The 27,895-nt window shown below is 46.6% G+C and overlaps 2 protein-coding genes and 1 long non-coding RNA gene across 9 annotated transcripts in view; 2 read left to right on the plus strand and 1 right to left on the minus strand.

Annotated features, from left to right (window-relative positions):
* Window positions 1–13,415, plus strand: part of fam184ab (family with sequence similarity 184 member Ab) — a 71,819-nt gene extending 58,404 nt beyond the window's left edge. For 3 of the 4 annotated variants that reach the window (XM_023797222.2, XM_072702660.1, XM_023797226.2), the window contains exons 13-18: window positions 2,750–2,934; window positions 3,994–4,140; window positions 6,668–6,785; window positions 7,266–7,370; window positions 8,127–8,332; window positions 12,606–13,415. In XM_023797222.2, coding sequence (XP_023652990.2) covers window positions 2,750–2,934; window positions 3,994–4,140; window positions 6,668–6,785; window positions 7,266–7,370; window positions 8,127–8,332; window positions 12,606–12,687 — 843 coding nt within the window. In that variant the 3' untranslated portion in view covers window positions 12,688–13,415. The remainder of the gene's footprint in view (window positions 1–2,749; window positions 2,935–3,993; window positions 4,141–6,667; window positions 6,786–7,265; window positions 7,371–8,126; window positions 8,333–12,605) is intronic. The other variant, XM_023797224.2, reaches the window with a different exon arrangement.
* LOC111836188 (uncharacterized) lies at window positions 12,299–14,130 on the minus strand. Its single transcript, XR_002836361.2, has 2 exons — window positions 14,072–14,130; window positions 12,299–12,687 (listed from the first exon to the last, which is right to left on the minus strand). It is a non-coding gene; the product is annotated as an uncharacterized lncRNA (long non-coding RNA).
* A 271-nt stretch (window positions 14,131–14,401) lies between these two features.
* Window positions 14,402–27,894, plus strand: mcm9 (minichromosome maintenance 9 homologous recombination repair factor). Of its 4 annotated transcripts, XM_072702939.1 has the most exons (14): window positions 14,402–14,576; window positions 15,494–15,810; window positions 19,335–19,651; window positions 20,061–20,142; window positions 20,463–20,663; window positions 20,893–21,018; window positions 21,343–21,462; window positions 22,278–22,452; window positions 22,943–23,145; window positions 23,563–23,772; window positions 24,541–24,623; window positions 24,706–24,851; window positions 25,058–26,558; window positions 26,773–27,894. In XM_072702939.1, the coding sequence occupies exons 2-13, from the start codon at window positions 15,501–15,503 to the stop codon at window positions 26,523–26,525; spliced, it is 3,441 nt and encodes a 1,146-aa protein (XP_072559040.1). In that variant the 5' UTR covers window positions 14,402–14,576; window positions 15,494–15,500; the 3' UTR covers window positions 26,526–26,558; window positions 26,773–27,894. The 4 variants fall into 4 exon arrangements, 3 of the variants coding, with proteins under 3 accessions (XP_072559040.1, XP_023652930.2, XP_072559041.1); XM_023797162.2 differs by having other exon boundaries at window positions 25,058–27,894; XM_072702940.1 differs by lacking the exons at window positions 14,402–14,576; window positions 15,494–15,810 and adding an exon at window positions 15,943–16,012 and having other exon boundaries at window positions 25,058–27,894.
* Window position 27,895: the final 1 nt, after the last annotated feature.

Genomic DNA, 27,895 nt, shown 5'->3' on the forward strand with positions numbered 1-27,895 from the left:
ATGTTTTTAACATTGTTTACATGGCTTTCCCATAAGCTTTTTTTCAAAATTTGACAGCTCATGATGAAATGCATCGCACTGTTTTTGATCGAGAGCGTGCGCATCACTTTGGGCTAATGGTCTTCTTCAAAGATCACCGGGCAGCAGCGGCTTTCAAGCGTATGTCTCGCCAGAACACATTTTATGCGTTCTGATGGTTCTCCTTTCATGCCTAAAAATTCCTTCAACTGGCTCGTCCACCTGCGTCTCCAGAAAAAGGCGGCTTCCGTGTCTTTCATCCACGACGCACAATAAAAACTGTTGGTCTGTCCTTCATTCTGTTGAATGTCCAGGTGAAATTATGAAAGTTAGGGTGGTGCGGGCCATTTGTATTTTTTACATTTCAACAGATGTGTTTCTTCACTGGGGGTGTGGTTCCAATAGTCTCCTGCTCTTCTGAGATCATGAGTGTTTTATCACTCGGAAAGTTCTGTCTCCCTGAAATAAAGCTCGCCCCCTGCCTTGCGTCTTCAGTGTGGAGTTAATAAGGGTTAATTGCACCAGCAAGGGGTCTAAATGCTGAGGCCATTTAAGGTGCTAATGATAGGACTTTGCCCAGGGCATCTCTCGTGATGATGAGGCCCAGGTTCGCAGCACTGAGACCAGTTGTTGGCAGACTGACATCGCGTGTGTTTTTGGATCAGTTACACGGATGTCCTGATTGCCTGAAACCACGAGCGAGACGAAGTGAGCATTCTCGGTCTTAATGGTCCGGTTTCACCCGTTAACAACAATCTCTGTAGAATAAGAAAATCCAGCCTGCTTGGTAGACCTATTGGTTCTGGAACTTTCCGTGCTGCACCATGCTCTAGGCCAGTGTTTTTCAAACCCAGTCCACAGTACCTGCTACAGGTGTGTTGGGAGCTGGGAGGGAATGAAAATGTGGACTGTCTGGGGCTCCCTGTGGAATAGCTTGAGAAATGCGGATCTAGACTCAGAAGTCTGACAGGACCCCCCCCGTGGTCATGTGTCACTAATAACCAGCATCCCCTAGTGGGGCCTGTGCTTTGGTGACTGGGAGGTCAGCACTACATGGCTGCACCTAAGTGGACCCACTGACCTGTCAGCGCCCAGGAGACCCTGCCTGTTAGTGTCAGAGTCATGTGGATCGTCGATTAAGGCCATAGCTCTGGAGTTACTGTGTGTTACTGTGTGTTGGAGTAATAGTAGGTTAAAACTGGGTTATGTGTTGCAAAGTACTAAACTGAGATATTGCAGTACATGGATGACACACAGTCCATTAATAATGCAGTACTCACGATTAAACAAGGCCCTATGGAACACAGAAACTAAATAAGAAGAAAAGTCCAAAGTCTTTTTCTAAGGTCTCATGAGGTTTTCGCCACGTTGAGTTGAAAGGAGCATATATGAGTTCAGCTGACAGGCACGTCGCCTTAACTGCAAGAAAAACATTTCAGTAGGTGAAAACTGAACTGCTGGCCCTTCAAGAAGAAGGCGAAAATGAGAAAGAAGGGCTGTACCATTTTGCAGCCGAGCCGGGGGTTTTGTCTCAGGGAGGCTCAGTAAAGCTGAGGGTTATTATTCACCTAATGGATCTTCCCTGTTTCAAACTGTATTTATTGGAGCATATAGTAATCCGATTCCTCAGAAACCATTACCTTTATAAGACGCGCAATTTACTTGATATACTCAGTGGGAGTCATTAAGCTCTGGCCATAAACACCAGAAAATGGTAGGAAAGATTATCCCTGGAACAAATTAGGCATGATAAAGCCACGCTTTAATGAAACATAAGGAGGGAAACAGGCGTGTGTCCAGACGTGGGGAGGCCGGAGGGGCAGTTTGGGGTTTGACTGCAGAAATGTGATGGTTTGGTAAAAAAAAAAAAAAACCACTGTGCAAGATTGAAAGTGAGCATTTGGGGTGTGAGTGTGGGAGTGAGGGTAGGAAAGCAGGGGGCCCATAGGGGGGGTGATGAGATAGAGGGATGTTACCTGCTACAGAGTGACTCAAAGCCAGCCGTCACATGCAGCCCCAACGAGCCGGTCGTGCGAGGACATCGTGCGAGGACACGGCTTTAAGACAGTCGATGTGCGGTTTGAGGTGCTTGTTGTTGTCATGACCGTGCATTCTGCTCACGATTTTAATGAAACTGTCAAGGCGAACAGGTGTAATGAACGATGACCGAACCTTCCAGAGAGTCTCTCTCAGAAGACCGTCTGTGCCTGAAGAAGACATGCTTAAAACGTGGGGGGGGGGACTCATCAACGTGGAAGAGCAGAGCCCAGCTGCGTTTGTGGTGGATATAGCGCCATGGGAAGTGTGGATCTGCTCATCAGGATGTAAATTTAACCACCAAAAAAGTCAAAGACCTTTGAGGTTGTATGAGTTCTCGTCCCCTGACAGTGTAGGCCGAAGCTATCTGTATTCTCGGGTTTGCTTCTTATAATCAAAGGTAGCCATTTGTTTAATTGTACCAGGTGAGTAGGACTAGATAGGCAGGCAGAGCAAAAGCTAAGAAATGCTGGAGAAACATGCTGGCATCAGTATCTGAAACACTCTGCCTAATGCTGCTGTGTCTGGCCAAGCGGAAATAGTTTAGTGGCTGGTGAGTGTTGAACGTTAGCAGGGCGGTAATGTCCGCATTCTCATTAAAGCTTAAAGGCTTCTTTTCCACAGAAAGGATATGCAGCTGTTGGCCTACAGTTCTCAGCTCACCCCTGCGTGCGTACGTGTCTCCTCTGAACAGGAGAAGAAGCTTCTGGGACGCATCTCGGACCTGCAGGAGGAGGTGAGCCGCAGGAAGAATCACATCGCCGACCTGGACCATGAGATTCACTCCCTGAATGAGAACATCAGCACCCTGACCAAGGAGCTGGAGCTCAAGGGCAAGGAGGTGCTGAAGGTCCGCAGTGAAGCCAACCAGCAGATCAGGTAGCGGAGGGGGCTGAGTCTGGTGGGGGGCAGCTAGGTCTCCTCTACAGAAACATTCAGGGAGACTCTTGGTCACATGACTCTTGGTCACTTGATGAAGTCAAGAAAACCACTTTGTCAAAAGCCACTAGACAAACATGTACATTCATGTTCGCTAGAGGAATCCCTGACATTTAATCATTCCTGCATGTTGTACAACGGATTGTCTCAGAATGTACGTGCAAAAGCACTCTGTAGTTGGGAAGATTCCATTCAACTCCTTTTTGATAGTTTGCTGGAAGCAGCGCTGTTTGTCCTTTTATCCAACTATTTCTCTGGTAATGTAATCGCACATGCATGGCTGATAAAAATCTGCCGTCGGTTCTCTATTGAGCCAAAGTCAATATTTCTGAGGCGCTGCATTAATGACTGATGCAGATAGAAGCTTCTTGTTAGAGTTACAGGTGGCGTTTGTTGAAATTATACTGGCTCAAATCCGGAGATGTCTGAGAGGAACGGAGTACACCATCAGCCAGGACCTCAGTCCTTCCCAGAGCATGTTTCATTTCCAATTATGTAATATGCTCCGGAATTCTCGGGCCAGAGATAAAAATATCAAATAAATAAATAAAGCCCATCCCTTAGGGGGTGGGGGAGGGGGGTTTACTCCGGAAGAGTACCTCCCTTCTGTGTGGTCTGAGTGGGCTGTGGCCTCTCTCTGGACGCGGAGCATATGCTCTTACCCAGACCTAAGTGCATTCCCACAAGAGTAAATCCCTGACCAGCATGACAATAAATCAATAAATAAACAGAGAAAAGCGCTTTCGCGTATGAGGGGTGATGATATGGCCTCCCTGAGATGCACGTTAAATTATCAATGTCTCCCTTGGAAAGGATTACAGTATCAGGTACGAACAAAACAGGGGGATGAAAATTTAATGTTCTGTAGAAAATCGTGAAAAGCGACGTGTTACTTATTGTGCACGGTCACCAAATCCCAAGCCCCTTTCAGCGAGGCTCAGCTCCAGGTTTGGGTGTGGGAAGCAGCTATTTTGGATCTTATGCGTTTGGTTTCTCCAGGGCCCACGAGCAAGACCTGATAAAGAAACACGAGAGGGAGATGATGGAGATGAACGCCAGCCACAACCGCGAGACGCAGAACATGCTGGCGGACTTCAACAAGGCCCAGGAGCTTCTGAAGGACAAGATCTCTGCACTGCAGATCCTGTACGTGTGTGTGTGTGTATGTGTGTGTGTGTGTGAGAGAGAGAGACCCGTGTCACTGTGTGAAGACATTACTGATGTTGTGGGGGCAGATCTGGAAAAAGAATAATCTGAAAACAGACGTTTGGAGTGACAGATAAACTAATTCTGAGACTGTCCATTCATCTGCCCTACCTGCTTGTCCAGAGCAGAGTTGTGGGGCCTATCCCAGAAGCTTCAGGCGCAACGCAGGGAATAACCCAGGAGTCACCAACCCATCAAGGGCACACAATTCAGCAGTTCCAACCTTAGTCTGTTTTTAGACTGTAGAGAGAAACTGGAGGAAACCCCATGACAACATGCAAAACATGGAAATTCCACACTCATAGAGCCGGGACCAGGGTTCGAGTCCTAGCAATGCTAGCCACTGCACCAACATGCCTCCCCATATTCCAGCACTAACGATGCAAAATGTGCTTGTTATTAGTTTTGATTGATGAAATTTGGAATCATTGATTGCACTAGAGCCAGAAATTGTGCAATGTCCCCACAATACTGCAAGTGTGTGTCTATAAAAGAGTACGTTAATATAAATGTCTCCCCTGCTCACAAGAAGGGGCACTGATGGAGGGACACACTGAGAAAAGAGGGTGAGGGAGAGAGAGGGATGGTGGCCTGAGGTGGCAGATGACATGGCCGGGGAAGGTGACCTTTAGAGGAGGGCCCAGTGGCCCCCCCGCACCCAGACACGGCCCCCTCCGGGCCACTCTGGCAGAACATGGCCCCTGTGCCAATGACGGCTTCCCGCAGCTTGGTTTATGGGATACGGGAGAGTCGTCCGCGGCCTTGGCCCTCTGCGGACGGAGAAGCCGGAGTGGCTTACGCTGGAAGGCGGGGTCTGTCGGAGCGGCCAATCAAAGTGAAGAAAATCACGCCGTTTCATCACTGACAGCAAGACTGTAGGCAGGACTCCACGCGAGCCGATGTAAATTGTCATTGATTTTTGTGCTTTCTCATGCATGTTGGCTGCATCTGATGTACAAGCCCCAGACGGGGCCTTGGGAGCGGAGATTTGGATGTTGGGGAATGACCTAGTTTAGTCCTGCGTGAATGTGAGCGCCATCTAGTGGCAGGTCTGGAAACTGCGGCTTCTTTCTCCTTTCCGTCACACTTTCCATCAAGTCGCGGTGCATTTCCCCGGCTGGCCAGAAAACCTGCCATAGCGTGTAATTAAGCCACCTTCACTCATTGTGGAGGCTATGGGTCATTTGCCAGTTTATCATCTAGCAATCATCTCGCTTTCCACAGAGGGGTGACAGGTGTGCATCAGAGCATTTCTGAAACCGTACAACATGAAGGTTAATGATTTTCATTTGCAGATTGGCCAAAGACCGGTTAGTCCTGCTCGTTTGCCTTAGATGGCCACATGGTAGCTTAGCGGCTAATGTCCTGATGCTTCCTGCGCTGTGGGACGCATTTTCTGCCTGCTAATGAAGTTTGACACCATTCTGTATTCAGAACGGCTCCCCCTTCCTCTCCCCAATTAATCACAGTGCTCTCTAAGCATCCCCGAAATCATTCCCCAACCACCTCGCCTTTTCCTTCTATTAAAACTTCACAGGGTATTTATTTCTGTGCAGCTGCTCAATTATTTGTTGGTTTTTGGCAGATGCGCCGTCCTCCTGAGCCCCATCACTGTGCTGGCGGCTGCTTGTTTTCTCTTGCTGCTAGTGCCCCTAGTTTCGGCTGAATTAAGGTGATCCTGGTACCTTTACAATAGACCGACACTCGGACCAATCACATCTGAGTGGCACCTGTTGCTGAGAGAGAAGCTGGTGTTTTACTCTAATGCTACCAAGACTGCAAAAAGCATGGAAAGGCTTTGCTCAAACTGCCTTGTTTGTTTTGATAAATTTTTTTCTGCTTCTTAAAATATACTACGGTACAATTAGTCATTTAAGATTCATTTGTTCCCTAGTATTTTCTTTTTTTTTGCAATAACTACAAAATAAAACAACAGAGCATAAATGATTCATGCTTTTTAAAATTTAGACACCTCTGAAAAAGCGTTAAATGTAATGTTTGTGTAAAAACACACAGACACACATTTGGTTTCTGGCCAGTGACTAACTGTATGATCCAGTGTCCACCAGAGTGAATTTATGGTCAAAGAAGGACTGTATTGTGTGTTTCCAACACTGTCAGGAGATTTGATCTAGTGGGAAACTGAAATGTAGGAGAATCTAGGTCCCAGCACCATGTATCTTGCAGCTTTGGTATTAAATGATGTTGGCAGGAGAATGAAGCTAAAGAGCTGGAAATCTTTGAAACATCTGCATCACTGAGAACCACCTTCCCTACCCTGTTCTAGCACCTCAGAGTCTCCGCATTTTCATTGTGCCAAACCCAAATGAACAGCCTGTTGATTGGTGTTGGGTGGTGGTTCTGTATTCTGAGACCCTTGGGTAGGAAGGGTTACATGTGGTGAGTTTGGAAACCCTACAGTTCTACAAGCTTGTGTTCCCTGACCTCTGCTTGCTCCCTCACCCAGTTTGGAGGGAACGGAGGAAAAGTTCCGGAACAGGGAGAGCCGCCCCGAAGACCTGCAGGTGATCGCTGAGCTGAAGGATATGGTGGCAGAGAGAGAAGCACTGGTCAAGAAGCTGGTGGTAAGTGTTTCGGGATGCCATCTCCCCTAGGCAATACACCCTGCTCTCCATAGAGAGCTTCACCACACCATAGGAATCGTTAAGCATTATTGGAAAAGCACTTTGGACATGGAGGTTTTTTTTTTTATTCCATTGACGCATTTCAGACCAGATTTCACCGTAACTATGACAACACACTGGAAATGAAATGAATAAAAAAAAAAGCTGGAATGAACATGGAGGGTGTATTTTCAGAATGTTGCGTAAACGGCCCTGGGAACAGAGATTCACCATAAGACTCACAGATCAGACATATTTAGACGTTATTTGTGTTGTTTTTTATCTCGGAAACGGCAACTTTTAAACATTTATCTTGATGTTTGATGCACGTACTTCTTTAATGGCAGATAACTGCAAAGCAGGACAGTCCTTCACCTCGAGAAATGGGCCGTGACTCCAGTAAACAAAATTCACTCCAATCTATTAAATTTTTTTGAACAGGATGACAAAAAGTTCTACCAGTTGGAGCTGGTGAACCGAGAGACCAACTTCAACAAGGTGTTCAATGCAAGCCCCAACGTTGGTGTCATCAACCCCCTCATCAAGGTAAGCCAGCTCCTCACTTTTCCACGGCACGTTGCTTTGGGTGAGCTTTCTGGCTTCATCTCCATGCTCTACATCACACACCACTAGTTATTAACAACCCTTGTGGAGATCGATTGTTTTGAGTCCAAATTTTACAATGAATATTAACACTGAGACCAGTTCTCTCATCCAGAGATTCTCGCGTAGCCAGATACGACCAGCAGGCTGAGAATTCAGACCTCTGCAGTAAGAATGTTGGCTTTGCTACAACAGTCGCTCGTAAGAAGAAGCGAAAGTGAGAACAGTGAGAACAGTGAGGTCTCTCTGTCGACTTAATAGCCTGTCGACTTGACAGCCTGTGCGACCATCCACCATGTCCCATTTCCAAGTAAAAGCAGGGAGCCTGGTTCTAGTGGTTTGGACCAGCCTGCATGACTTCCATATCAGCGTGTGTCTCATCCGTGCTGCGGAACTTCCACTTCTGGGCTCTGTGTGATCTCTCGTCTTCCTGTGTCCGTGTTTCTTACCTGTTGCCCATCCCAGTCTATTTTGCTTTCCAAGCCATTCTTTTGTACTTTTCGGAAGTCTTAGCAGTCTCTAACGTTGATACATTATCTTGTGCCTCATTTATCTATCTCACGTAGCCAGGAGCGACTACATGTCCGTAACCGGGCTGCACGAGGCTAACCTTTTCGGCAGATGTAGCTTTTGAACGTGATGAAGCTACGTAGCGTTAAACATCCAATCCGCTCTTCTGTCTGTGTTCTGTTTGTGTAGCAAAAGCGAAAGAATGACAAATCAGCAAACAGATTCAGCAGTTCGCCAAATCTAAGGGCTCTGGAAGCTGGGGGCCCTGGTTGTGCCCCCCCGCCGCCCAGCCGTCTAGAACCCATTCCCAACTCCCCCATTCACCACCTTGAGCTCAACACGAGCAAACCTCTGCCCCCACCGACCCCTCCGACAGAGCCCAAGAAAGTCATGAGGTGAGCCGCACCTCGCCGCTGACGTTGCCGTCCGCACGTGGCAGGACCGGAGACAAGCACGAGCCTGCGGCGGGCGCTCTGCCGTGGCCAGTCCGCACTTCAGCGCTCTTGTCTTTTACTCTCTCTCTCTCTGTAGAAGCAGTTGTAGTATCCCTTTTGCAGACAGGTGACACCTGTGCTCACTGTTCTGTGTCCCTTTCCTGATAACCGCCACAAAATCAGGAGTTACAGCCTCAAACTGCCTGAATTTTCGTTTACAAGGTAATTTTCCCGGTCCAGGCTAGGTTCACCCTAGGACTGCCTGCTTAATCGAAATTTCATTCGAAGGGCAGCTTGTTTTTTTTTGTTGTTGTGTTCGTTTGCAGCTCTTTCAGGATTTAATTGTGTCCTGGGAGAGAGGGATGGGGAGTGCTGAATCTTTAAACACTCCTATACCTGCTCGCTGTCTTTTCAGTTATTTATGAGATGATGGGGGAAAAAAAGGGATATTGCAGTTTTTCTACACAAATGGTAATGCCCCATAAATGTGCTTTGAAAATGGCGTTGGAATGCAAATGGTATCATGGTGCCTCAGGGTTGTCTCCCCCATGCTCTCCTGACTGTATGCATGCCGGTTCTGTCCTGCTTCTACCCTGTCCTGTCCCTGTGTCACACTTTTTTTTGTGGTGGAATATCAAAGCACTGGACGGTGATTGTTGTTCCCTGTTTCCTTTTGAACGCTTGGTTTCTGCTCCCCATGTTTAAAAGATCTGTTCACATTGCACTAAGTCCGCCATTTTGTGTCTTGATTTGTCATCTGTTGACTGGATTGCACTCAAAGACTATAACTGATATGCATGCCCTTGTGCCCTGACCCTTGTTGCCCCCATGTGCCAACGTGTCTATGTTTGTGTGAGGGTCTTTCAGTGGGTGGCACCCTTTTCTTCATTCAGCCAATAAAGTTGTTGACTTGTGCCTCAACACTGCTTCGCTTGTGTTGTGGTGTTTTACGCAGTTCCAACATTTGCCTCCAGGTGGCGTGTGTGATGCTGTTACACGTGCATGCACTGAACTCCATTCCTGGGCTGCTGATGCACACGGGGTGGATGCTTGAGCATTCAAAGTATGGGTGGGGCAGTGTGGTTACGGGAGGAGCAAATTAATATGGGCAGGGTGCACTGTCTTGCTGTTCTGCATGCTGATTGCAAATGAGCAGGCCAGGTGCGGCCTATCCTCCATTGTCTCTCCCTCCACCAGCCTCACACAGTCTGACTTGGAACACCGAGCTTCCTCACACTTAGGTACGCCTCCCCCTACAGGGCAAGTGAGTCATCACAACTGTGTAGCAACAGTGGAGGGTGACCTAGGGGATGTTCCACAAAGCAAGATTTCTTAGTTGGCTGGGTTAACTTGAGCTTGAAGTCATGAATATTCCTACTGGACAAACATTCTAGCTTAAGTTAGCCCAACTACCTGAGAAATCCTGTTTTGTGGAACAGCCCCCGCTTCTCTTGTAGGAAGCGTATTACCACAGTACCTCAACGAATCGGACTCATCTCACACTGGTGATGAATATCTGCTGAAATCCAAGAAGTGGGTTTGCCTTCTTTCAAGCTTCTCCGGGTATGACTTTGCTGACAGTGAAGTGTATCATAAGGTCATATTAGTTCATTTCTAAGTATTCCATTAAGGTAGCATCTAGTAATCAATGTGCTTGACAAGGGGTATATATAGGGGCGGGGTCACTGGCTCCAGCTGAAAGCTGATTGGTTCATGGAGTTCCCAGTTCACTATCACTCACAGATTCAGAACATATCATTGGCCAATGATTAGGTCTCTGTTATTAAAAAAAAATATTAGGATGACCCCTGGTACTGAGACTGGGATACTAAAAGATGGTAGAACGTTTTGTCTTTTCCAGAGAATCCCCAAACAGAAGGCGGGGCTAGTCTCAGGGGATCATGGGTAAAATGTCAGAGGTACGCAGTGTGGTAAGAAACTGCAAAGTGCCAGGAGCCCATGTGTGCGTCAACACAGAGCAAGGACAAATATCAAGTTTGCTAGGGACGCTCTGTGTTTGTTGATAATCCCTGTGATGTAGCTTTGGGGTTGCAGGTCTGAAGCACTTAACATAAGAATTCACGAACATGCTGCTGTTAATGCTGAAAGATTCATAAAAAAGCATGTGCACATACAGTTTGTGACATCTTACCACAAACGTAACACAGTAGAGATGTGTTTTACTCACTGGTGAGGCTCAAATTTCCAACCGAAATTTCAGAATAACAATAAAGATAATCGCTTATGGTTCTTTTAATTTCTTTAACCACACTACTGATTTAAACAATGTTTCAAATCTATGAGTGACACCCCTGTGGTACCCCGGGGGCCAATCAGCTTTCAGCTAGGGTCAGTGCCCCTGTAGCCCCGCCCCTGTAAATAATTATAAGAGTGTCTGTAAAATGGGCTGTTTGTATATTTTAGGCAGGCAGAGTGGAGCTGTCAAGAGCAAGACAATGCAGTGGTTCAACAGCTACTTCCAAAATATAAATTATATTATTCTTAGTTAGAAGAGCAATCAGTAATAAATGATTGTGTAGAAACATGATGGCCATAGGTGACCAGTTTCTTTTTATTTTTAATTTGAATTTCATTTATATACATTTGTTGCATTTATCATCACTGATGCACTGAGTATCTTTGCCATAAATGCCGTAATAGAAAAACATGTAACATAACGGCAAATATAGAAACATAAACCAATAGCTGTTCTAAAAAAGCACTCAAATTTAGGATGGGGTGATGAAATAAAGCAGCTGGAAAGGGAAGTAAAAGCCTGACTGGCAGCCTAATAATTCTTCTCGCTCTCTGTCCTCGGGGATGTGAGCGCCTTTTCAGAACCGATGCCGCATAAAAAGAACAGACGCATCTGGCATTTAGGATTGTAATAGATTCTCCCACCATTTGTTTAAATGGGGGAACATTCCCCCTCAGGACCTACCAGAGAGGCAAAATGAAATGCTAACGAAATAAATATGCTAATCATCAGCCACCCAGTTAGATGATGTGCTGACAACAGTAACATTACAAATGTCTCAACAGTTGTTTACTTTGACTTAAAAAATATATATATATATATATGGTCACATGAACCCTTAACATGTCCTGCATTGGAAAAGAAATAGGTCCGGATTTATCAGAGGTATATTCATATGTGGTAAATGAATGGATCTACCTTTTGAAAAGCTTTAGCTCACTGACCTTAATTTATCCCCTTGTAGTTCGTTAGGTGACGTGTCACCCTCTGTGACACTCTCACACAGTACTGATATCATTAAATGCATCAGAAGCTAGTTCTCCTTAGGATTAAACCAAACACCAACATCAACAGTGGTGACAACATGGTTCTAATGGGTCTGGATCCTTGTCTAACCTTTTACTTGGATATATTGCTGCAAGTCATTATCAGTGCAATTCAGTTTATGGACCTAACAACAGTACAGCAGCAAAACCCATTTTGGGATTTTGTGCATCTGTCCTTATTCAGGTCCATTCAGGTGCCCTGGTTATTATACGAGATTATAGGAGCTACCACTCTCCCTGTGTAGCGCCCCCTGCAGCATGGGGGTAGTGTATAGCTCAGCAAGTTAGAACACTGTCACCTTGATTGGAAGGTTGTGTGATTTCACTGTTGAGGCCCTTAATCCTCATTTCTCCAGGAACTGGCTGACCCTGCTGTCTCAGTCAAACGTCGCTTTGCATAAACGTGTCAGATAAATAGAGTATGAGTAAGAAAGTGAGAGATGTTGCAATTGAACCTGATAATTATGTGGATTCAGTCCCTATAATGCTGGGGTGCCCGACTGGGGTGCTATAGCGGACTGTACACCCCACTCAAATTAGCCGAGTCATCCGCTCTCCCATACATCTGGCTCTCCCCCCCGGGGATACCAGCCCTCTGAAGCAGTAAAACAAACAATACATGCATAGTAAAACACCATGTTTAAAATTGCAATTAGAATATGACAGAGTCAGACTTAGCCGGTGCTTCTGTCTGTCGCAGACAAAACATCTTGCCTGTGCTGATGAAAGGTTATTTGACAGCAGGTTGGGAGTTGAAAAGCATCTGAAGGGTGTTTGCTAAGCAACCATTTGAGGGAAACGTATAAAGATTCACCCACAGAGTTTTAACTGAACGCCTTCTGCAAACTGAGGGCACCACTAGAGGGCGCCAGCCTCCAAGGCCGAGCCGTTTGGCATAACAGCTGTTGTTCTGGCCTGTCCCTTTGTGCAGCCCTCCTGAGACGGACGACTCGCCTGTAGCCTCTCCGGACCCGCAGCGGCAGGAGTGGTTCGCCCAGTACTTCAGCTTCTGACTTTTTGGAACCGAAGAGCATGTCAAAGAAAACAAAGAAAAAAAAAAATGAGAGAGATGTAGTCAAATACACATCGTCGCATACTGTTTATTAATTCACTGTGAATGGATTTCTTGTTTGTACAGTGACAAAAGTACATTTGGCATTTTCTTTGATGCATCTTCTGAGTGGTGGATAAGCTGCTACATATTATTTGTTAAATGCAGTATCGTCTGTCCTCCGTACTTTATTTTAGATTGGCACCGTAATGACAGTTTGTTACAAGCTGCACCTCTGCATCATTTTGGTAGGATTAAACTATTTGTATGGTTGTCTCAACACTGATCCTAAAATAATGTCTCACTGATTTTAAAATAAATGGTATATTTTATATTTATATTATATTGGTGTATGCTATAAATAAATAATTGTGACATTTACCTATGTATTGTGTATTTGTCAGATATTTAATGCAAACATTTCTTGTACATTCTTTAATTGTAAATGTGTTGATGGGAAAATACTGAAAATCAGGTCAGAAGCCAATACTTAAAATAATGTTCCCTATGTGTCTAGACAGTAAGTGTACATAAGTTGCCTTTACAGAGGTAGTTTTTTTCCATTGTTCTGAGAGCAAGCATGATTAATACATTCTGTTTCCTGAGAAATACAGAAACAGAATCAGATTTTCCTCCTAATTGGATGTATTCTTTTTGGGTATAAAACATAAAAAATATTTTGAAAAACAATTTGAAATGTCTCATTTATTTCTTTTTAGCCATTTAACACATCATGGTTCATTTTGAATAAGGAATTTATTCTTTGTCACGATGAGTCAGGCAAAACATTCCCTGTGTCAGCTGTATAATAACTGCTTGTATACCTGAAGTACATGTATTATATATATATATAAAGAAAAAACTTACGAAATACATCCATCTATCCATATTTCAATAGGTTTGCATAGCCGGAATGTTGCATGAAGAAAGGGACACATTGACTATATACACCAGTTTATAAGACACACAAAGCTAGTACTGGATATAGACCACATTTAAAAGCGCTTAGGCAGTTTGTAGCCGTCGTTTGCTTTGGAAAAAACGAGCCAGTGTAGTCTGACGCTACATTAATAAAAAGAAAAGTGTAACTTGTTTTGCCATACTTGTAACATTTTATCAAAAATTAGTTAACATCTGCTACTCTGGCATTTTTAGTGTTTCAGTACGTAATATTTGCAGTAATTTTTTACATTCCAGTTAACAAATGTCTAGCGTGCACATTCGATCATTTGTGATTAACTAAATTATGATAAACTAAATTACTCCAATTAAGTTTTTACATAATATTGCTCATCGATTATAGCGCAGTAAGCGTAGTTTTTCTTTTAATAATATCGGTAGCTTACATACGCATTGCCGACTTCCTTCAACACTACTCCTTCGGACAGCGGGTACCGTGGTAACGCATTACGCGGCATTAGGCCGCACATGCGCACATATTACCTTATGGGAGCGTACCATTAATGGGGAAGGTAGTATGCTTATGTGATAAGAATTTCACCTGTTTTGTAGATTAAACTGGATGTGAGAATAATGAACAGTGGTAATAATTTATATTGTAATTGTTTTCTCGTAGAATGTTATTCTATTCGAACATATCCTAGATTTATTATTCATTTATTTAATATGGATACCCTTATAGAAAAAGGTGAATAGTACAGTCTGGCGGCAATTCCGAAATGGACCTGAAGGTTTTTCTTCCGCGTTGCATTACATGCGTAAATATATGGTTATTTGAAAATGCAAAGCGGCAGTGTTGTTTATTCTCTGGTTGCCAAAATGCATCGATAACGTTCAACTAAGCAGGCAGGAGTGACCGTTTTCTGCTAGTACCTGCTGGAAGTTCCTGGGGTAAGGTGACATTAATGCGTCTTTTTGGGGCCGGGAAGTGACAATAGCGATGTAGCGCTGGTCACAAATTACAGTATAACAGCATATATATGTGAGTAATTGCTGACTACTATGAGCGAACGTGTAATTCGACCTTCCTGCCTTATTCACAAGGAGATTTGTCGTTTGGTAAATTATTCTTAGGCGCATATTACGATTATTACAATTATCTTCACGCTTTTATGGTAACATTAAATACTGTGGGGAATAGGGAAACTGTACTTGCTTTTTAAACACAAAGAAATTTGGTGGATTTTAAGTACACATTTCGAAAACAAGTGAACATATGTAATGCGTATGTGTATTACCTTAAAATTGGTTTGACAAAATCCCTTTGTTGTCATTAGGTGTCAGTAATTATATATAAGATTACAGCGATAAAACTGTCTCCGTTCTAACTTCTAATAAAGTTTTGTAGCACATCTATTTTAGTGATTTCTGCCGAGAAAGACAAAAAACTAATATCTACAGCCAAACCTCGGAGGATATTAAATCTGCATCTAATTTTGTACCGTCACTTAAGGGAAATGTAAGAAAATGGAATAAAATAACCACAAACAGTATGCTTATTCTCTTGGGGAGAAAAGTAAACTCATTATTTATCGTATATTTATCTTCCTGGCGTAACCTTGATTAATTATCCAGTACAGTAAACTTCCTCAAGCGTGTACAGTACATTGTAATTACATTTCGTGTTAAGTCTTTGATAGTAGACTCCATGTACGGATAAGCATGATATAATTTTTGACTATAAAATAATGTGAGGTTAGAGTAACATCTAAGTATTAATTTACATATGTAGCGGTTGTTGCAGTGACAGACAGTAAGTATTAAAAAGCCTGTTATGCTCATATGATTGACATGTCCGTTTTTTGCAGTTCTGCCATGTCGATAGACCCAGACCAGGTTGCCTTCGTCGGGCAGGCGTTTGAGGCATTTGTGATGGAACACCACCGGAGTGATCTTGTCCAGATCCTGCAGGAGGCTGAGGAGGACGCACACTATCCCGTGGTGGTGAACGCCATGACACTGTTTGAAGCCAACATGGAGGTTGCTGAGTATTTCATCGCCTTCCCCAGCGAGGTCCTGCCTGTCTTCGACCACGCCCTGCACAGGGCGGCCACTGCAGTCCTGCAGTCCCTCCCCCAGGGCTCTGGGTGCCGACTCAAACGGAACCTGCACGCCAGGATCTCAGGTGGGTGGCTGTGCTGCACACAGGTGCCTCTGCTGGCCGGAATGGTTATTGCTTAATTGCAACTTCAGTACGGAGAAAAGACGTCAATTAAGCCGATTAGGGGTCAATCGTCTATGAGACGTAGATGAGTCAGCCATGAACAGCGTTTGGAACCTATGCTGCTGAATCAAGTCTTAGTTGTGGAGGTCTGCAGCATGTTCAGGTTTGGTGGACGTTTTCCGTGGCTAACTGTCCCTGTGCTAACGGAGATGGCTAAGTTAGTTTGGAGAAATATGACTTTGGGAGAACTGAAATCTCCATGGACACCGACAAGACCTGTCTTAGCGCCTCGTACTGTCTGTCCTCCTCGTGTGCAGCTGGGAGACATTTGGCTGGAGCAGAGTGAGGTATCAAATTGATCTGTGGTGGAATGGGTTGGAAGTGAAGAGGGTCGTCGACCCCGTGTTACATGGAAAAGTGTTTCTGGGACCTGAATGGAGCCATGATCAGCTGTAATAAGCGGCGTCCTGCTTATATCTTGCTTTTAGGTGGTGTAGCTGACATTTGATTATGGAATCTGAATGGATGGTGTATTTCACTACCCAGCACTGCAGAGCTAAACCCTGATGGTGCAGAGCTGGGGTTTGGGACTCAGCCTCTTCAAGGTGACCTTATGTGTCTCCCAGGACAGCCTGAGGACATTATTAGCATCGCGTCAGTGTGGCCCACAAAACAAAGGAGCCGAGTCCCCGGCTGAGCCTTAGCAGGGCCGTGCTGCGGCGTGCGGAATGCTAATTAGCGTACCTCCTGAATGCAAAGTGGAATCTGACTTTTACAGAGGGCTGGGGCTGCCTGCCAAGACACATTTTGCCATTTAAATTTATTTTTTCTCCAAAAATAAGAGTTGCAATAAATTGCAAAAGGAGAGAGCATGATTTACCAACTACTCTCAACGGGCAAAGTATTGACTTTAGGTGGGATAAAATTCACCTGAAAGAGCCAAATTGAAAAGAACTTGTCTGAGTGAGAGCAGAACAGCAAATTAAGGATGGGTTAGAATGAGTTACGAACCTTGATTAAGGGATCTCCATGACGATAAGGTTAGAGTGCTTCTTTTTACTGTCGCTATATGCACTGTATCTGAGGTAGGCCACCCTGTTACTGGAGTGCCAGTATCCTGCAGGTTTTCTATTCTACCTGATGAGTTACTATTTGCCTGATATCAGATGTGGTTAATCGGAGACCAGGCAGGATGGAAAACAGCTGAATACTGGCAGTCCAGGATCAGGGTTGCCTACCCCTGCACTATATGATACCAATTATTTGAGCCAAATCTAGACCCGTGGTCACCAACCGGTAAAGAACAATCAAGAAGTCTTTCAGACACTCGTAGTTGATGACGAAGATCAGAACGCCTCAATGGCCCCCATCATCAACTTTCACTGTTGCTTCCCAGTGACTCTCTATATTATTTAATTTTGCTAAAGTATCTCTCACTAAATGAGGTTGGAGACCACTGGTCTGGACGTTGGATGTGGTTCACAGTTCTGATTAGAGCTGCTGTTTGTGGCTTTAGCTTTGGATAATACAGCTTCCATGTCTCTCACCATTCTGATCTCTTTCTGATGTCTTGTGGTTTCACATTGCTCTCTGCAGTTTGTCGCCGTAGAAATCAGGTTAGGAATCAGATTCAGGCGAATACAGCACGAGTAGCCCTGTGTGTACACTGAGTGTGCTGAGCCCCAGTCATGTGACCTGATCGTAGCTCCGCACGCATCTCTGATCTGTTTCTAGCTCCAGTGGAGATGCTGTCTCGTTCCATTTGTACAGTAGCTTTTTTTTTACCCCCCCCCCAAACGTTCACAACATGAAGACTGTTTATATTTAACAAGTCTATGCTGGCAAGCAACTTCAGCCTTGGTTGTGTTCTTAAGGAAAAACAGCTTGTTGCCTTAATCAAATCTGGCCAAACGCCTGCATCTCCCAGCGGGCTTTGGGATTTTAGCTTGCTGCTGTAGGCTGTTGCGTCGGAACACGCAGTGATGAATATCCTTGTGTTTTACTCATATTCCTCATCCCTGGGAGTGGATGTGATCCAATCACATGGTTTCAACTGGAGCAACTGTGTTATTATTTTTATTAAGTAATTTTTTCACATTCATCCATCTACTTCCCGCAACCATTTATCCAGTACAGAGTACCAGTGAGCCTGGCGTCTATCACAGCAAGCACACAGCACAAGGCAGGGACACTTAATAATATAAATATAGTATATTGCAGTGCGTGGCAGTGTGGTGGCTTAGTGGGTGGCACTGCAGTGTCACACTCTAGGGTTGGGGTTTTGAGTCCCGCGAGGGCTCTTGTCGCTCTGAATTCCTCTCACATGTGCGGTTCCGTCCCACATGTGTTGCTCGACTAATTGGCATCTGTAAATTGTTGGAGTGTAACAGTACACAAAATTCACGGTTCGGTACAAACCTGGATTCCAGGTTCACGGTCCGGTGCAGTTTTGGTACCACAGGGATAACAAAATTTGTTTTGAAATTATTAAAACTGCAAACACAATTAGGAGCAGCTGTTAGCCAATGTGAATGTGTCGGTCAACGTGTATGGGGGGGGGAAAAAGGCAGAGTTCGGTATAACAGAGCTAACTGAAGTCTTGGTCTGATCGACAACTTTGGTTTCCCATTAAATTGCACCAAAAATTGGCATAATGTTTTTTTTATGTTGAGCTTCTGAAACCTCTTGTCCTATCCAGGGTCATGGGGGGTCCACAGCCTATTCTGTAGCCTGCGGGCACAAGGCAGGGAACAACCAAGGGTGGGGCGCCTGCCCATTGCAGGGCACGTTTGTGCACCATACACACTTACGGGCTATTTGGCAACTCCAATTAACCTCAGGAAACTGGAGTAGCTGCGGGAAATCCATGACGGCATAGGGAGAAGATGCAAACTCCGTACACATGGAGCCATGGCGGAGACTTGAACCCTCGTTCCAGAGGTGTGAAGCAACAGTGCACCACCATGCCACCCCAACCGAAAATGATGTACCGAATGCTTCACGAAGAATACATGTACTGTTAAAGCCATATTAAAATGCCTGTGTTGTGTTAAATGTGTTTGTGCCCTGCAGTGGACTGGCATTTGGTCCATGGTGTAGCCCTCACTCGTACCATGGGGTTGTTGGCTCCAGGCCCCTTTCGAGCTTGTATTGTATTTGAAGCTGGAAGATGGATGGAAAATGACATGATCTGTCCTCAGAATGCTATTCTTAACGCATATGTCAGGTCATTAGACGTTTAGTATAACTTTTAGTTTATCATAACGGATAAATATTAATAAACTAACAGCTAAATGTCAGTATCTTAGTGTGTTCCAAGATGGTGTACGAGATCATGACAAGTGTCATATTGAACAATGAGAAAAATGAGAAAAGAGTACCACCCAGTGGTCATTCGGAGTTACAGCGGCAGTATGCTATTGATGCTTTTGTCGATTCTGCTACATAATCATTGACCATCAGTGTTGATGTGGCCTCCATCTTAGGTCTGCCGGTTTGCCCTGAGCTGACACGGGATCACATCCCCAGGTCACGTGACGTGGGCCACTTCCTGTCCGTGACTGGCACCGTCATCCGCACCAGCAACACCAAAGTGCTGGAGTTCGAGAGGGACTACATGTGCAACCAGTGCAAGTACGTGTTCTCCGTCCAGGCCGACCTGGAGCAGTTCTACAGCTTCAAGCCGCCCACCTCCTGCCCCAACGAGGAGGGCTGCGGCTCCTTCAAGTTCACCTCCCTGTCCGACGGCCTGTCCTCCCCCGCTGGCTGCAGGGACTACCAGGAGATCAAGATCCAGGAGCAGGTAACAAAGGCTTCAGGAGATATCTCTCTTTGCCCGTGTTTGGTAATCTAGTGCTGGGGTGTATGATTGATTGTTTATTGCCTTGATACTGCTTATTGTGTGTAAGTATAATGCAATGTGTGGCAAAGCAAGAGAAGAAACAGTGATATAAAGTATCAAGAAGTTGCAGAAAAGCCCGCAGTATAGGCCGGAAATGTTTAAGCAATAGTGGGAATCACTAAACCAGAATTTCTGCATAAATTTGTATTCACAGAGAGAAACCATGTTGTCATTTCCCAGTTTGCACACTAGGTGGATGCAAAGAGCCAGTTTCCATTGCATGGCCAGTTCAGTAATGGGTTCTGCTGTTGTGGGTAGCTGAGGTCTGTGCCAGCCTTCCATGCCCTGTATTTGCTGTTTTCCTCCCCAGGCCCAGAGACTGTCCGTGGGCAGCATTCCAAGGTCCATGCTGGTCATCCTAGAGGACGACCTTGTGGACAGCTGTAAATCAGGTTAAGGACATGTTCCTTGAATCCTTTTGAGTTGGCCCAGATAAATATTGAAGTGTGTGGGGGTGTCAAATCTTTGGTGTTATGAAGCATTTTGTGTACTGTAAGGTTTCTAAGGATACCTCCTCTTTGCGACACTATGTAGTAGAAATTCTTTGCCAGAATTTTACAAACATCTGGAGTCAGATTCGTCTCCTCAGTGTCTTTCTTGCCAGACTGTCTGGATGCACTAATGGAGACCAGCTTTGCTTGCTCTCCAGGGCTGATTGGTGTTACAGTCCGCAGGAAATGACCTCACCGGTGCCTGCTCGTGTGCCCCACAGGGGATGACATCACGGTGTATGGCGTGGTTCGGCAACGATGGAAGCCGCTGTACCAGGACTCTCGCTGTGACCTGGAGATAGTGCTCCAGGCAAATTTTGTCGAGGTTAACAATGAGCAGTCCACCGCAGCACTGGTGTTGGAAGACGTTCAGAAGGAGTTTGAGGAATTCTGGGAAAAATACAAGGACAATCCTTTAGAGGGTATGTAATAAATACTCCTCTTTTAACGTTCTCAACTACTTCTTTAATATCTTTAAAAGTTAAAAGACCTGAATGGCACATTTGCTACCAGTACCTGCATCCAATAGAACACTTACTATTGGAATAAAATTTGTCCATCATTTTTCAAAAAATGTTACCCTCTTAATGTGTGAAATATTGACCATTTGGACAATAAAAAATGTTTCACTTGCATTTTGTCTTTGTGAAGGCAGGAACCAGATTCTGATGAGCCTGTGTCCGCAGGTGTTTGGCCTGTATATCGTCAAGCTAGCTGTTGCCTTGGTGTTGTCAGGTGGAGTTCAAAGAATAGATGCTTCTGGAACAAGGGTCAGAGGTCAGTATGTTCACTGAGAAATCTACTGTTCCTAGGGCTGAAGCGGGCCAAAGATTAAAATAATAAAAATTTTAGTAAGAAGTGTGGTCTTTAGGATGACCAAGAACTAATTATTATTCACTGGATGTGTAGGGTAATCAAACAAAAGCATTTTTAATTTAAAATCTCCATAATATATTTTAGTTATTGCTATGCTTATACCTGGCTGTTTGACTATAATGAGGGATTAGTAAACCAACAGGATGTTTCAAAATGGGCAATAGCTTCCGCAGTAAAATCAGCCCAAACGTTCAAACCTGCTAACGGAGGTCTGTTCCCCGTAAGGCGAGTCCCACCTGCTGCTGGTGGGTGATCCAGGCACTGGGAAGTCACAGTTCCTGAAATACGCCGCCAAGATCACGCCGCGCTCTGTTCTCACCGCCGGCATCGGCTCCACTAACGCAGGTTTGCCCGGCGCCGACAAACCCCACGCCGAGCCCTCTGCTTGTTAACGAGTCAGCTCTTTTACGTACTTATGAATATAGGAAGTGAATAACACAGCTACCACTGAGCTCATTAACAGCTGGATATTTCTGTAATAGATACTTTATTAAATATTCCAACAGCAGGGCAGCCTTAACAGACTAACCTCCCTGCCCTACCTAGGTTTGGCTGGTATCTAATTTTTCATACCATCATATCATCCAGGTATTGTACCAGCAGAATACAGTATGTTGTTGGTATTTTTGAAAGCAATGCTGTTCTGTTTAGTGTTTTTTTTTTAATTTGCCAGTCAACTCTGCCTTGGACCCTGATACATTTGCCTACGGTTGTATGTTTGAAAGGGTCCTGCTGGGATAGGTGTAGATTGTGCCAGTGAGAGGTGCATTCTGGGATGGGTGTAGATTGTGCCAGCGAGAGGTGCATTCTGGGATGGGTGTAGATTGTGCCAGCGAGAGGTGCATTCTGGGATGGGTGTAGATTGTGCCAGCGAGAGGTGCATTCTGGGATGGGTGTAGATTGTGCCAGCGAGAGGTGCATTCTGGGATGGGTGTAGATTGTGCCAGCGAGAGGTGCATTCTGGGTTGCAGATGACACAGACAGTCCTCTGTGTCAATTCAGGATGTTCAGATTCTACCTTATGATATATGTCTGCTTGCGATATTGGAGCAATGAGGTACTTCGGCTCAAGGGTATGAAGGTAGAGTCTCGCTTTGGCAACCTTTTGGTGCAGTCATGTGCCACCCTATCTGTGACATCGCCCCCCCCGCCCCCCCCAGGGCTAACGGTGGCAGCGGTGAAAGATTCCGGGGAGTGGCATCTGGAGGCTGGGGCGCTGGTGCTGTCCGACGGGGGACTCTGTTGCATCGACGAGTTCAACAGCATCAAGGAGCAGGACCGCACCAGCATCCACGAGGCCATGGAGCAGCAGACCATCAGCGTTGCCAAGGCTGGGTAAGGACATCAGCAGGGGGCGCCGTGCACATCATTACATCACCACATCACCTGCTCGCCCTCAACTCCATAATGCTCACAGCTGTGAATGTGTCTCCCAGAAGGACAACTGACTGAACGTTGCGACCATGTGGCAGACTTTCCTGTTTTTGGGTGTGGTTGGGGATGAGTTGGCTTTGGCCTACAAAAGCCCAAAAGGAGAACAGGAGCTGAAGGGAAAGAAAACAGTGGATTGATGTTTCAGGACAGAGCGGAGGAAATGATCACACGAGAGGGCGTTATAGGTCTGACGTTGGCATCAAATTTGGTATCCGGGATACCGGAGGGAGATACAATGGGAAACGCCAAAGTATACAGGGGCGGGGGGCAGGTGGAAAATACCAGTAACAAACAAACGGGGGCATGTCGCGAGGGCGGTAGAGGCTGGGGGCCTCGTGCAGTTTACTGTACCTATAGCACTAAGGTGAAGGTCTGTCTGTCTGGCGTACAGCATGGTGTGTAAGCTGAACACAAGGACCACCATCCTGGCAGCGACCAACCCCAAGGGCCAGTACGACCCCAGCGTCCCCGTCTCGGTGAACGTGGCGCTGGCCAGCCCACTGCTGAGCCGCTTCGACTTGGTCCTGGTCCTGCTGGACACCAAGAATCCCGAATGGGACAGAATCATCTCCTCCTTCATCCTTCAGAACAAAGGTCTGTCCTGGGTTAAAGTCTCGGACATTTCAGTAATTCGGTTGCTAGTGAAGTTCAGAGGATGTCGCTGTCTCGCTTGCATGAAAATCCAAAGTGAACCGTGAGATTGTATGCAGAATGAGGTGCCCCTCGATGTCACTGTTTGCTGAGCGTCTGCATCCTGCATGAAGCATTTCCTGTGACGTCTGCTGAGTGATAGATGGGTTACTTTGGGGGGTTTCTCAGCTAACTTGCCAGTGGTCATTAGAACATGTTCATGGAAAGCTGGGGATCAGTGTTGATTTTTGGTTTTGCATGTGGAATTTGCATTGCATGAGGGCTCTAGTCCAGATAAGTGACTGTGTGTGTGTGCGTGTGTGTGCATGCGTGTGTGTGCATGCGCGTGTGTGTGTGCGTGCATGTGAACACCACCCACAGCTCCTGGCACCGACGGCCCAGCCGACTCCCTGTGGAGCCTAGAGAAGATGAAGGCCTACTTCTGCCTGGCCAAGGGGCTGCAGCCGCGCATGACGGATGAGGCGAGCTCGGTGCTGGCGCGCTACTACCAAATGCAGAGGCAGAGCGAGGGCCGCAGCGCCGCCCGCACCACCGTGCGCATGCTGGAGAGCCTCGGACGCCTGGCCGAAGGCAGGCCTGCATGCTTAAATGCGACATCATCGTCACCCTTGTTGTTGTTGTTATTAGTAGTAGTATCAGCATCATTGGAGATGAGGGCAATGATATCAAATGATATCAATCATTTATCTATTGCCAATCATTTATGTTACTTTTACATACAAAGAATATACTTTAGGTGTCGCATGGAAAAAAAAAAACAAGGACAATCAAGACAATATAGTATATCTGTACATAAAATAATGAGCCTAGGTCTATGGGGAAAATAGATTAGAAAATAGATCACATTATTGTCATGTGTCCTCGGTTCAGTGAGATGCATAGTCACATGACTTCCGCGGCCCGTCAGTTAGCGGTAACATCAGCATGAAGTGTAACAAATTCAGCAATAAGTTCAAACAAATAACGGTGAAAGAAAACTCTACCACAGCAAACAAATAGCAGATGAGAGTACTGGTAACTAAATATTACCAGTGCGCAAATGACTGGCTGTTTATGCCCCAGTGCCCCTGAATGTTGTAATTAGCGGCTTTTGAGTAGCCTTAAGGTCTGAGTGCTGGTGTTTCCTTGTGGGCGGGGAGGTGGGGGCCATCGGCAATGCCGCCTGCCCGTGAGGCAGCGTGTGGTGAAAATGCAGAGTGGCCCACAACGTTAAACTGACCCTAAATGAACCCTGCCTGACCTCGTCATACAAATATCTGTATGAACTTGAATGCGGTTCATAATCCCTTATAGGGATAATGACATCGCTTTTCCTTCTGTTTCCTGCTCAACGTCCAGCACATGCCCGGCTGATGTTCCGGGGGACCGTCACGGTGGAGGATGCGGTCGTGGTCGTCTCCGTCATGGAGTGCTCCATGCAGGTAGGGCATCCGTCGCTCTCGGCGATCCGCTTCGCCGAGGGTAACGTCATGCTTCCCTACTGATTGTGTCCTTGCTCCTCAGGGGGGCGCCCTTCTGGGTGAAGTGAACGCGCTGCACACCTCGTTCCCCGACGATCCCCGCGAGCAGTACCGGCAACAGTGCAAAGTCATACTGGAAGCACTGGGATTGCAGCATCTTCTCAGGAAGGAGCTGGGGAGGCTGTCACAGTAAGGCGACCTAAACATGGCGAGACGGGGCATTCTCTGGGGCCTCATTTTGGAGCATTTTGGCATAAAAATGGCATAATAATATTAATATAGACACAGTTTAACCCATTTTAAATGTGGCAGTTTGCACACTATACCAGAATACATATTTGTGATAATATTAAATGTGAACTGCTATAGCTGATTCCTGCTTGTTGCTCTTGTAGGTTGATTAAAAGATGCAGGACCTCCAGTGGCCAAGCAGAGGGTCCAGCGCATCCTTCAGAAGATCAGCCCTGTCACAGCACGAGTTCTGGCGCTGCCCAGGATGCCCATTCTCTTCCACCGACTCTGAACGGCTCAGATCCCGCTCTGGAGTGGTTCCACTCGCTGTCCGGCCCGGTGGAGGCTGACGCTCCGATACAGCTCTCGCCGATTTCGGCAGCTCTGTCCTGTGTCCCCACGGGGGCCCCCGGCAGCCCTACAGAGAGGTGCGAGCGGCAGACGACGGCCACAGGAGACGAGCTAGCTGGTCCGCCGGATGCGGCAAAGGGGGCAGTGTCTGTGATGGATAAGCTGTCGGAGAAGCTCCGAGGCAGGAGGCTCCAGGCCCTGACCTCCACACCCTTGCGGCCTGGGGCCCCGGGACCAAACGCTAAAACTGGTGGGGAGCCATTTGATCACGTGCCCCTGCCCTCCCACAGCACCCCCATGGCTGACAAGAAACAGGCCACGAGTAAGAGAGATGCAGAGCAGATCCCATCACTCGGTGGCTACAGTGCACCAGGGACTGGGGAGCCCGGGGACGACCCGCTCACTAAACTCTCAGGGTTCAACTTCCGGCCCAGGAAGAAGCTGTCTCGCATGTCCGGCCTTCACAACCATCCAGGTGACTCGGGCTTAAGGCTGAAAGACCCTGATCACTTTCTGGAGATGGAAGGAGAGGAACCAAAAGAAGCAGGAGGAATCCTGGTGAACCGGTGCCCCAGGGGTGCAGACAAGGAGCGGCCACACACAGAGAGATGGCCGGGGGAGTCAGAGAGAGCGGCGGAGGGATCGCGGAGGCCGGAGGGGGCGGCGGAGGGAACGCGGAGGCCGGAGGGGGCGGCGGAGGGATCGCGGAGGCCGGAGGGGTCGGCGGAGGGATCGCGGAGGCCGGAGGGGGCGGCGGAGGGATCGCGGAGGCCGGAGAGAAGCAGCACGAGCACAAAGCTCAGAAAAGAGCACAGACTGGCTGAAAGGCCTCATAACCACATGGAGAGGGGTCAGGGCCCTGCCGACCCAGCAGAGGGAGTGGATGGGCGGGAGCATAAGCGACAGAGACTGCTCCAGCGCCTGAGCAGCATGGAGACGGGTGACATCACAGCCCCGGAGGCCGGGCCCCCTCGCCCAGACCCCCCTCGGACAGTCTCCAGCTGCACCCTGGCCAAACTGTCCCTCTTCTCCTTCACGGCCTCAGCGGACAAGCGAACCAAGCCGGCAGCCAGGGGCACCACGCCTGCCGGAAAGAGTGGGCAAGGCAGCTCCGCAGAGGAGCCTGCTGGGAACCCCAGGAAGAGGAAGTGTTTCGAGTTCGGGCCGAGCACGTCGAAGGCAGTCTTCTCGGGCCAGTCCATGTTCAGCTGCTCAGCGATAGATGATGCTGAGCTGGAGGTGGACTGGGACGAGGAGCTCGGCAAGAGAGTTAAAGTGTGACTGACTGCTGCACCGGGGATCTTCATGATGCATGTATCTGTTTTATTTTTTGTGTTTATGTAATGTAAATACATATCCTTAGCCTCTCTTTGTGCTGCTGAATTTCTTGTAAGGCTTGGGTTGCCTTTAGAAATATGCATTTATTAATTTTGTAATTATGTATTATACATTTCCTATTGTCTGCCTCTCTGCAAAGTCATGCCTGCCAAAACCACACAAAGGCCCCCCTCTGTATTTCCCCCGCCAGGCCACAAACCCTTATTGTACGCGGGACAAAATCTCAGTTCCGGCTCTGACATTCTGCGGTGACAGCTTGTCGCATACCGAAGTGCGTCGTCTGCAGATGCAAGTGTCCTTCCCGAGGGAGCCCACTGCAGCACGTACGGCATGCCGCCGTCGTCATGGCTACACTGGAAGAATTCCACAAGGAGGTGCTAAGAAGACAGTGTTTAGCTCGGCCCTTAATGAGATCGGTTTTAATGGCAGGGCTGTAACTGGACCCAGGGGACGTGGTTCCGGTAGGAGAGATCAAGGTCAGACTTGTCCCTAGCACCGATGCCATTTAGGAGCATACAATACTTTTCCTTCCTGGAGTGTCATATATTCAAGCAGACCAAAGAGAAAGTGGGCCACTTAGATGTCGTCAGTCACACTCTGAGTTGAGCACAGGGGTATGCCCTCTCTCAGGGGTGAGCTCCATTTGAATTTGCCGTATTTCTAAGGCACTCTGTACTGGCCTGCTCACTGGAATAATATGATATTTCATGCAGTGGCATATTACCATTGTCTGGCCTATGTAGGTCAATGCTTGGCTGTCAGAGTCAGGCGAGAAGGCCTGAGGAGAAGATGATGGAGTTTATTTAGGGGGCATGATGACAGCCGGAAGCGGCAGCCAGGATGACGACTTTAATGGACTCTAACTTCCTGCAGATGAGGCAATGGCCTTATTAATAATGAATTGTTATTGATCAGAAATATTTCAGGCTGGATGGGCTGTACTCTGTAACTTAAAAAAAAAAAAAAAAATCATTAAAGGATTTTTCTTTTCCCCGAAGCCCTTTAAAGAAAATCTGATACGATGGTTCTGAGAAGCTGTAGGGGTACGTTTCCTGCCCAGTCCACAGCCTCATGACAGACAGTACTGTTAATTGCAGTTATTACCGGATGAACAGACTGTATCCGCTACATCCTGCTAGTGGGTTGAATTTTATTAGCAGTGATTTTTGCGTATTATGCATTGATTAATCGGATATCTGAATGCACATCGCAGAGCCACACAGCAGGATCACTTGAATATTACAATACTCTCAAGTAGTAAGAAAACACAAGATACTGTTTACTCAATGGTCCTATAAACTTCTTTTGAAAAT

This window comes from Paramormyrops kingsleyae, chromosome 19 (genome assembly GCF_048594095.1).
Source record: "Paramormyrops kingsleyae isolate MSU_618 chromosome 19, PKINGS_0.4, whole genome shotgun sequence".
NCBI lineage: Eukaryota > Metazoa > Chordata > Actinopteri > Osteoglossiformes > Mormyridae > Paramormyrops > Paramormyrops kingsleyae.

Coding starts and splice junctions, on each gene's coding strand:
- mcm9 (XM_023797162.2), top strand. CDS start 15,501: ATGTCGATAGACCCAGACCAGGTTGCCTTCGTCGGGCAGGCGTTTGAG. Junction 20,664..20,892: donor CAAGGACAATCCTTTAGAGG/GTATGTAATAAA, acceptor GTCTTTGTGAAG/GCAGGAACCAGATTCTGATG. Junction 24,624..24,705: donor TCATGGAGTGCTCCATGCAG/GTAGGGCATCCG, acceptor CTTGCTCCTCAG/GGGGGCGCCCTTCTGGGTGA.